The sequence below is a fragment of the Primulina tabacum genome, chromosome 1 (genome assembly GCF_025594145.1).
Source record: "Primulina tabacum isolate GXHZ01 chromosome 1, ASM2559414v2, whole genome shotgun sequence".
In the NCBI taxonomy this organism is placed as follows: Eukaryota; Viridiplantae; Streptophyta; class Magnoliopsida; order Lamiales; family Gesneriaceae; genus Primulina; species Primulina tabacum.
The window spans coordinates 2,494,118-2,504,649 of record NC_134550.1 but is presented as its reverse complement, the minus strand read 5'-3'; the positions used below and the strand labels follow the sequence as shown (position 1 = coordinate 2,504,649).

Sequence of the window (10,532 nt, the reverse complement as noted above, 5' to 3'; positions counted from 1 at the left end):
GGTTCTGAGGCGGCGGTCTACTGGGCCTTCCCTCGAGTTCGGACATATGGCTAATACTCTATAGTCTAGAGATAGAATTTTGTGGGATGTTACACTATCACAAAGGAAAGTGAGTATCGGGGGCGCATAACAAATCACTATGACACTAAAGTACGTAAGTTATTGTCCAATGAAAGTCTCAAAGCAATCAAACATTTGACTAATAATTGAGAGTGTATCTTGTTCATATGAGACAATGTTCCATATTTATATATATTTTTAAGAGTCTCGTGGGCTTGGATCTCTATTGGCCTAATTGAACTTACAAGCCTAATAAAAGGATTATTTAATATTGGGCACAATTCTGTTAGCTAAATAATTGAATTGAGTCATAGCTCATAAGAATAATTTGTAGGAGAATATATTCTAGTCATCCACGTTCCACTTTTGTCTCGATAATAAACAATTTCGCCCCAATCCGCATTTTCTCATCTATGTGGAAACCATCCATTGAATCGATCATTTCTTTATTTAAACTCAAATTTGAATGATCAACATGTTTTTGTAGTCAGGACACAATGAGATGCCCGGAGTAAATATTCCGGGGCACCTTTTAAGATACATAATAAAACGTAACAAAGTTTGTTACTTAATTTTCATGCAAGGGTTTAGTTGAGCCAGAAAAGAGATATCATAAGTGTTTATATCCTTGTTTTTATTGAGAATCGGACATTTTTTGTAATGACTCGAATACATATTTTGTAATGAAGTACAAATTAAGAGATAATTAAAAAGTTTTTCAATGTTTATCATTCTGTTTAATAGTGGCTCGGATAAGGGCGCTACACTTTTGTGTTCACAAATAATTGAATATAATCTCAGATTTGTTCTCTGAACTTGTCTTAACTAGGTGACTCAAAGACAACGGTGAAAAACCATTGTCGTAGACATCAAAGACGACAGTGGAAAACTGTTGTCGTAGGTATTGTAAAACCGTTGTTAAAGGTACTGTGGTTAAAAGAGGTGCGCTCAAAGACAACGGTGAAAAACCGTTGTCGTAGCATTGAAAAATCGTTGTGAAACAAAAATTTTGCGACGGTTTTTCTAAACAATTCCGTCGCTAATAGCGACGGTTTTATTATCCGACACTAATTAGCGACGGTTTGTATTATGATCACCGTCGCTACGTATGATTTCCGTCGCTATTGTTTTTCGTAAAATAAAAAAAATTACGGTTTTAATTTTATAAATCTAACCATCTTAATAAATTAATATATTTATAATCTTTAACACTTAATATTGAAGTTTAATGAAAATCGTGGAAGAAAAAAGAAATTTATGGAAGAGAGAAATTTGATGTGGGAAGAAAATTTGTGAAAACACAAACCGTTGTCTTTGACCCTTGACAGAATTTATATAGACAACGGTTTTTGAAAAAACGTTGTTGTATCCCAAAAAAATCATCCGAAAGACAACGATTTTTAAAAACCGTTGTTGTAGCCTAAAAAAAAACCGCTCATAGACAACGGTTGTTAAAACCGTTTTTGTAGCAAAAAATAAAGCTCTTAGACAACAGTTTTAAAAAACCGTTGTTGTAGCCCAAAAAAAACGCTCATAAAAACTGTTGTCGTAGACACATCAAAGACAACGGTTTTTAAAAACCGTTGTCGTAGACACATAAAACCGTTGTCTATAACCGGGTTTTTTAGGCTACGACAACGGTTTTTGTTAAAAACCGTTATCGTATGAGTGTTGTTAATTTGTATTTTTCTTGTAGTGGAGGGTCAATGTTGATGAAAATAGAGAACAAATTCTAATATTTTTACAGCCAGTGAGAACATTCATCTTCTTAAGACATGACAACAATGAAACTAATGTGGTATTTATGCAAGTGAAATTGCATACATTACAGTTATGAAATATCGAGATTGCTGAAAACCCCCATGAAATTTTTTTGAGCTAATAACTCCTTATAATTTCAAATCTTGAGCCCACGCCTCCTATGAAATCTCGAGATTGATGAAAACCCCCATAAAAAATTACTTATAAGTCCATGGAAAATATAATCTATGTATCAAATGTTATATTGAGATAAAATTCGAAAAAGTTTTGGCATGATAGGTCATACCATGATACTAAAATGGTTACTCCAATAGCCTCAAAAAATGGTAAATATATTGTAGAATGGTTGCGCATGAAAAGTGATTTTAATAGGAAATCTCCTATTAATCTTGTTCAACACCTCACTTTCTCTTGCATGATCTACCCGATATGGAAGGCTCGGAATGACTTGATTTATGAATGATTGGTGCCTAATGTTCATGTTATTTTTGTTGCACAATATATCGAATGATAAAGTACAGTAAACTTTCGTAAAAACCAGTGAATTAAATGGTGAAGAAAACATAGTAGATCAAAGCTTAAAATAAACAAAACCGAGGCCTGTACGAAGTACAGTGTACTTAAAACAGATTCGTCCCCTCCTGGATGTTCTTCGAGTATCACCTTGGACGTCTGTTTCTCAGAATACTATAAAACAACCAGTAGTGACTTAGTACGAGGCACTACTACGGCGAACTGAAAACATATATTTGTTTTATCACTGAAATTTAATGGAAGTCAAATGAAAAGTTAACAATATGAAATGCAAGAGAATGCTTGAAAGAGATAAGATTTTTCATGTATTTGAAATGAAAAAATGAACACGCTATTTATAAACCCTAAAATGCACACCAAGAGTCATGCAAGATTAAATAACTCAAGAATATGAAAAGTAAAAAATTTTCAATTAACTCAAGAACGTGGAAAGTCAAAAGACACTTCCACAAATAATGAGCTACAACTAACTCAAGAATGTGGAGATTCAAAAGACACTCTAACATTCATAAGACATATTTTTTTTATTCAAACTCTAAATTTGATTCAAATTTCCAACAATACCCCACATGTAGGGATGTCAATGGGTTCGGGTCTTACCCAGACCCGCAATGGACCCACGTGTATGGGGTGAGTTTGGGCATATTAAATGGGTCATGGGACGGGTCTCGAGTCCAATTTTTCATACTCGTCCGGATATGGGACGGGTCATGGGTCCTATAATATCCGTCCCATACCCGCCCCATATATGTGGAAATAAATACTCTAGGGTTTTAATTTTATTAATTTTCATTTTTTTAGTAGCTCACCTCAACCATAACGGTCTTAGCTATTCATATGTCAACTGTTGCATTTGAATCTGCTTTTAGCAATAGTGGAAGAATAGTTGGTCCTCATCTTAGTAAACTTAATCCAACGACTTTGAAGGCATTGATGTGCTCGCGGAGATGGTTGTGGGGTGAGGTGAAAGGTAATTAAATCACAGTTTTATTTTATTATTGTACTTTCATTTTAATTTTTTTTTATTGTACTTTCTCTTTTTAAATTACATTTTTTTTACAATTTGAAATTACATTTTATTTTTTCAATGTACTTTCTCTATTTAATTTTGTAGTTAATTCTTCAAGTAGTTTACCAACTTGTCCCACCATTCTTGATGAAGAGAAAAATGATCCCGAAGAATGTGTCTGAAATATTGCCTACTCATTGATTTTATATTGATCTGTTTAAATTATGTTATGACTTATTTTTTGAGATGTCGATATTTTTTTGGAAAGCTAGTAACTCTTTTTTTATGTAATTCTTTAAGTCGTGAAAATACTTTGTTTGTTATTATTAAGTGTATTCGAAGACATGAATTAATTTTCCAAAATGTTGTATTTAGAGACTTGTCTGTTTCATAATTCAGGCATGTGAGAAGAAAGATTACTTTTTTATTTAAAAAAATTCGGGTCTCATGGGTCTACCCGGCCCAGTTTCGTATTCGAGGTGGGGTGGGTCCGAAGAATATTTAACCGATGTGAGACGGGTAATGGGTCAAAGTTTTTTTCATGAGGAGGGTCTTGAGTTTAGCCAAACCCTCCCCATACCCGCCCCATTGACATTTCTACCCACATGAATGAAAATTGATACAAATCTCGGTGACAGTTCTACAGTTGAATTCTGCATAAAATAGATAGGTGTTAATTCTTTGAACCTTCCCTTATGAAATGTATTTGCTTACTAGCTGACCAGTAGACATGATGTCCTTGAACTGTTCTGTCTTTTTATGTAAATTAAGATATACTTCACACAAGACTCTTCCTGATACTATTCAGTTCTCATGATCGTTTTGGCCATGAACACACGTTTGGTTCTGCGAGAGGTCTAGAATTGAGTCTAACAATACCTTCGAAGCGACACCACTTCTCTCTCACAAAGGTGATTCTATATTCTTCTCATCATAATCATTAAAAGCCGTAAGCTTATGCACAACATTCACTATTTCATAATATGAATAGACTAGGGATAACCCCACATTGATATACCAAATCAGTGCGATTATATTGTCCTATTAAACCTAGTTCTTGGAATCTCCAGTCAGCGTATATTGGGTTTTCCTTCGCACCAATTTATTCTATAGGCTTGAGCCCATTCCCCTTGAGGATTTCGCAACTAACTTTCTGTTTAATCCCTTGGTTAGCGGATCCGCTATATATCCTTTGACTTTACGTAGTCAACAGAGATAACTCCAGTTGAGAGTACTTGTCTAATGATATTGTGTCTACGACGTATATGCCTAGACTTACCATTATACATATTATTTTGCTATTCCAATCGCAGATTGGCTATCACAATATATGCATACAGCCGACACATATTTTTCCCATCCTGGAAAATCTTCTAAGAATTGACGAAGCCATTCAATTTCTTCAGCACATTTGTCGAGAGCTATAAACTCAGATTCCATCGTGGATTTGGCTATTACAGTCTGTTTAGAAGATTTCCATGCAATTGCTGCACCTCCTAAAGTGAATATAAATCCACTTGTAGATTTTGAGTTTTTCATATCAGATATCCAGTTAGCGTCATTGTATCTTTCAATAACAGGGGGATATCTTGTATAGTGAAGTCCAAGGTCACTAATGTACCTTAGCAGTCTGATAATTGCTTTCTAGTGTTCAACTCTTGGGTCACTCGTGAATCTATTCAATTTTCTTACTGCATAAGCTAAGTCATTAAGTACTTTAGACTTCCAATGACTCGAGAGTATTCTAATTGAGATATTTTCTCACCTCGATTTTTTGATGGCAAAAACTTGTGTGAAAAGATCTTACGAGTCGTATTTTGTGAGACAGATATCTTATTTGGGTCATCCATGAAAAAGTATTACTTTTTATGCTAAGAATATTATTTTTTATTGTGAATATCAGTAGGATTGACCCGTCTCACAGATAAAGATTAGTGAGACCGTCTCACAAAAGACCTACTTTTCTTTGATAGATGATGACTGATATCTATCGGGGTTTTAGCCAATGCAGAGGTATATTTATTGAATTTCTCAATTATTTGATGATATTATATAACTAAATTTATGATATTCCTTAATAATTATGGTATACCACCCAATATTTCAAAATATAAAATTAAAGTCCGTCGCTAAATTAAATTTCTTAATAAAATTAAAATGTATAAGAAGAAAGGCAACCTAATCTATTATTTGGAAAAAATCTAATTTTTTCTAAACAACTCAAAATTCCAAGAAACAAACCGAAAACATATTGCCAAATCTCACAACCCGAAAAGCTCTTTCCTTAAACGACAAAACCTCTTCCAATTGTAGTTGACTTTTACTACGTAATATCTGCGGGCGATTATCAGCCCCACAAATGATTTCATGATTTTGCTCAAAACAAACGTGTCCGATTTGCTAGACCGAGCCGCCGCATTCTTGCGTCATCTCTCTTTTAAATCTCTCTTTTACTACGTGTCAAATTCGAGTTGTGAATCCCCCCGTCACCCTCTTTTCCTTTGGCTAATCGAAACAAAATGAAAATGGGTTCTTTTCCTGCGAACTGATTTTAGGTTTCAACAAAACTCTAGATTTCACGTGTTCCATAAAAGTCTTGGTCCCGATTTCGTGACACACACGAGAGCAGCTTGGTTTTATTCATAGGTAATTCGTGATTGATTAACGTTAAAGTCGTTTCTTGGTTTGTTTCTCTAATAAATTTCTCCTGAAAATTTCTTAGGTTGGTAGGTATAATTAAGTATATTTCTTGATTTATAATAATCAAATTCTTTGAAATCCGTTGAATTTTTTCCTTTTTCAATTTCTCATGTTGAGTATCTACCGTTGTTTCTTCAAATGAATTTTACTGTTTTTCGGCCTAACTTTATGTCTATTGATTCCAATTTCTGCTTATATTGCTTACAATTCAAGAAGTATATTTCGTAAATATATGGTTCTAATCTAGGGATAAATCTTTGATTGTTCGGATTTTATAAATCCAAGTAGATTTAGAAAAATTCAAAGGAGGGATTGCTTTCAATTCAAGAAATCTTTTCACATTTCTATGCAATTGTACGAGGATTGAATTGGATATTGCTGTTGTTTTCCAGACGTGAAAAACAAGGAACACACTGCATCCTTATCCTCAAGGTATATTTGCTAATATAAATCATCGTTAGAAACTTAATTCTAACTTTCATCAATATAATTAGTTTCTTCAGTGATCTATTGCTCGAAAAGTTATCTCGTGAAGATGGACATTACTTACGAACCAAGCATTCATCCCGAATTTGAAGAACTCATGGAAAGAATACATCCACCAAGGTTATTGTAGCTTGCAATATATTCCGAATACATTCGTGAGACGATATTACAAGATTTGTTTACTGCAATGTTTTGGCTTTGGGCTTTTCAGGGTTCGTATTGACAATGATACTTTTCCAGATTTAACTCTTGTGAAGGTTAGTATTGGCGGTTACATGGGACCCATTTTGTAGGCTGTCTTTAGCTATTCTGTTCCTTCTTTATTGTCATAGGTTGATAGTACTAATAAGCACGGGATACTGCTGGAGATCGTCCAAATTTTGACGGATCTTGAACTTGTTATTTTGAAATCATACGTCTCGTCTGATGGCGGTTGGCTCATGGATGGTAAGTTAGATTGATCCACTCGTTATATGTTTTCTTTTATAAAAATCCAAATGTTATGAATCTGGGATGTTAAATGTTTGTTTTTATTCACGTGGGTTTCCAAGTCTTCCATGTAACCGACCAGAAGGGGAAAAAGATTACGGACGAAAGTGTCATACATCGCATCCATGAGGTTGGTTTTCGATTACTTATTCATTAGCTCATTTGTAGCAGATAGGGCAGCACCAAAGATTGATAATTTTACAGGGCATCTGCGAGAGTAGGAAAGTTTCCAGGCCCCAGCAACTATGGATAGGACACACGGCTCTTGAGATAACTGGGATAGATAGGCCAGGTTTGATGTCCGAGATGTCGGCTGCGCTGGCTGAGCTAGGATGTGACGTCTCCGCAGCCATGGCATGGACTCACAACAACCGAGCAGCGTGCATTATTTATGTAGACAATAGTTCTATTGGTGGCCTCATGGACCCTAGTCGAGTGGCCCAAGTGCAGACGCAACTTGAAAATGTCGTCGAAGCCCATCACTACAATGACGAGAGGCATAGCGTTAGATTGGCTGCCCCGGATACATGTCAAACCCACACAGATAGACGGCTCCACCAGCTGATGGCAGCTGATAGAGACTACGAGGAATGCTGTTCATGTTGTGGTAGTGGTGATGGCGACGACGATGTTGATCAAGTGTACCGGTATGAAGGGAAGAAGAAGAAAGAATGTGATGGCACGCATGTGAAAATTGACAAGTGTAAAGAAAATGGATATTCCGCTGTGACAATAAGGTGTAGAGATCGGCCTAAGTTGTTATATGACACGCTTTGTACTTTGACAGATCTGCACTATGTAGTCTTCCATGCAGCTATGAGCTCCAAGGAAGCTATTGCTTTCCAGGTAAAAATGTGTAATATTTTCTACGTTCTTGGTTTTAATAGGGCACCATTAGGTTATAAATCTTGAAATTCTTGCAGGAGTACTATGTAAGACATGAGAAAGGATACACTTTAGATTCTGAAGCTGAAAGGCTAATGGTTACTCAGTGTTTGATTGCTGCCACAGAAAGGAGAAATTCTCATGTATGTGATCCAACAATTCTTTTGATATTGCATTTCCTATTTCACATTTTAGTTGGATAAATTCGGTCCTAGCAGGGGGATACTACCTGCTATATCCAACGTCCCGTGTGTTGCCAAATGGGCCGTGGATTTTGACCTTCGGATACAGGATCGAATTTTCACTGACACAAGGATAACACAAAAAGTTTCTCTTTAACATGCGAAGTATCAAGATGTGTACCAAAACCCAAAAAAGCTATCCTATACCTCCAAAACACATTAATCTTCTCCACAATTACTCATGGAATTGATATGGGAAATCAAGAAGCCAATTTCCCAACTGAGTATGCCCGGTTAGAACGGTTAATACTCACCTATCATTGATGAATGTATATTCAATCATAATGTGAAAATGGATAACATTATTGATACTAACTCAACGGTTGCTCATTCCAGATCATCTCTTAAGTTCTGTCCACTATCAATATAGCACAATGTTATATCACAAATGTCAAAGAAAAGAACTCAAACCTCAAAAAGCGACATATTAGATGGGATTATCACTCAAAACTTATTAGCATTTTCCAAGTGCTAGCCGAACCTATTCGAGTCGTTTTCTATATGCTAACAATTAGTTTGCTTGATAACTGGGCAGGGATTAAGACTGGATATTTGCGCAAGAAACAGAATGGGATTGCTATCGGACGTCACTCGAGTTTTCCGAGAGAGTGGATTATCAATAACTAGGGCTGAGATTGGCACTCAACGTGAAAAAGCGATCGGAACATTCTACGTGAAAGACATGTCGGGGCAAAAAGTAAATCCAGAAACCCTGGAAATGGTGACTCAAGAAATCGGAGGCTCCATTGTTGTCGTAAACACGTCTTCTGAATCGTCCCCCTGGGCGACATCCCCAGAAACAAGCAGAAGCAATACCGGAAGAACACCACAATTTTCACTGGGAAACTTTCTGCGGGAACAGCTGGAGCGGCTTTCAAGCAATTTTAGACACATAAAAGGTGAGCATTCACCAGTTCATGATCAGCAGTTGCCAAGTAAAAATGGGCAGGCCAAGGTTTATTTATGAGGGATATTTTTTTTTACCAGCAATAATGTGTTCTCAAATAGCAATATACTGTTTATTTTTGAACATATGCAATCCACTTTATTTGTCATTTTTTTTCAACACTTTATTATCATTTTAATCAAATATAAAGTTAGGATTTGGAACATAAATAGGCCTCAGTCACTAATCCTGCTACTGAATTCGGTGAATTAACGATGAAGTTATTTAGTTTGCTGATTTCTTGTGGTATACATTTTTTTTGTCCTATTTTAGATTTTGATCAACTAAATATTTAAAGTTTGGTTTTGACACGGTGACTTTGTTTTTTTTTTTTTTTTGGATTTTAATCATATTTATCGAGAGTGCTAACGTCATACCAGAAATTGCTTATGTGGAGTTGAAAAATGCTGGTACGTCCGGCGTCACGCTAACAAATAAAACAAAATAAGCAAAAATAAAAAATTGGTGCACCAAAATCAAAGTTTGATAATTTAATAGACCGAAAGGATATTTTCCTTTTAATAATGAAAAGTTAATTGACAAGCCTCCGTTCATAGGCAAGAAAAATTATAAGATTCGCCTTGTATATTGGTTTATTTTAGTTTTGGTTTGCAACTTGACTTTTTTTCCTTAATCCAATAAATTATTATTTTTCTACATTTACGTATAGTTTGGTACACATGATAGGATAAACATGTGATATATAATATAAGATAAGTTAAGGATAAATAAGATGTATGATATTATATTTAATGTTTGGTATGATTTTAATAAGAGTGATTAAATTTATATATTAGATTGTAATGACAATCATAATAAATTTTATAATTTCAAAGTTGTTGCTTGAGTTATATTTTTTATCTGTTCATGTGCCGATAGTGCTTGCATGATTTATTTATTTTTACCTAATTTTATATATTATGTGATATGATAATTGAGTCCTTGATTTTGTGAGTCAAATCAAATATCAATTTTTAAGGTTAATCGAGTGATACTAATAATTTTATTGATATTTATAAAAATTATTTATATAATTATCTCGAATTCATTTATATAATTATCATATTATATAATATATAAAAATAAATAAAAATATTTATTTGATTTTAATTTCTACTTACTTGCATAGATTTATAAATTGAGGGGCAATTAAATTATATGTAGTGTATTTTATCATTAAATTAAAATTATCACACCTAAAAGAAGGGACATTTTAGCATTCTAAAAAATTATTTATCAAGAGTCTTTGATAGTGTATTTTATCATTAAATTACAATTATCACACCTAAAAAAAGGGACATTTTATCATTCTAAAAAATTATTTATCATGGGCTTTTTAAAAAGGTACCAAACATGGGATAAGGAGGATTATTTATCAATCTCTCCCTTATCCCATGTACCAAACTATGCCTTAGTGTTT

At 34.4% G+C, this 10,532-nt stretch overlaps 1 protein-coding gene across 2 annotated transcripts; it reads left to right on the top strand.

The window, feature by feature from the left end:
• The first annotated feature begins 5,634 nt into the window (after positions 1-5,634).
• On the top strand, positions 5,635-9,310 carry LOC142506805 (ACT domain-containing protein ACR1-like). 2 transcript variants are annotated; one of them, XM_075619488.1, is made up of 8 exons: positions 5,635-6,010; positions 6,559-6,670; positions 6,762-6,807; positions 6,883-6,997; positions 7,102-7,169; positions 7,244-7,885; positions 7,963-8,067; positions 8,702-9,310. In XM_075619488.1, the coding sequence occupies exons 2-8, from the start codon at positions 6,600-6,602 to the stop codon at positions 9,131-9,133; spliced, it is 1,479 nt and encodes a 492-aa protein (XP_075475603.1). In that variant the 5' UTR covers positions 5,635-6,010; positions 6,559-6,599; the 3' UTR covers positions 9,134-9,310. The 2 variants fall into 2 exon arrangements, with proteins under 2 accessions (XP_075475603.1, XP_075475597.1); XM_075619482.1 differs by having other exon boundaries at positions 5,635-6,496.
• The last annotated feature ends 1,222 nt before the right edge of the window (positions 9,311-10,532 follow it).

Bases quoted from the DNA above. Each gene is read 5' to 3' on its own strand.
- LOC142506805 (XM_075619488.1), top strand. From the start codon at position 6,600: ATGGACATTACTTACGAACCAAGCATTCATCCCGAATTTGAAGAACTC. The intron at 6,998-7,101 runs GTAAGTTAGATT...TGGGTTTCCAAG, and splicing joins TGGCGGTTGGCTCATGGATG to TCTTCCATGTAACCGACCAG. The intron at 7,886-7,962 runs GTAAAAATGTGT...AAATTCTTGCAG, and splicing joins AGGAAGCTATTGCTTTCCAG to GAGTACTATGTAAGACATGA.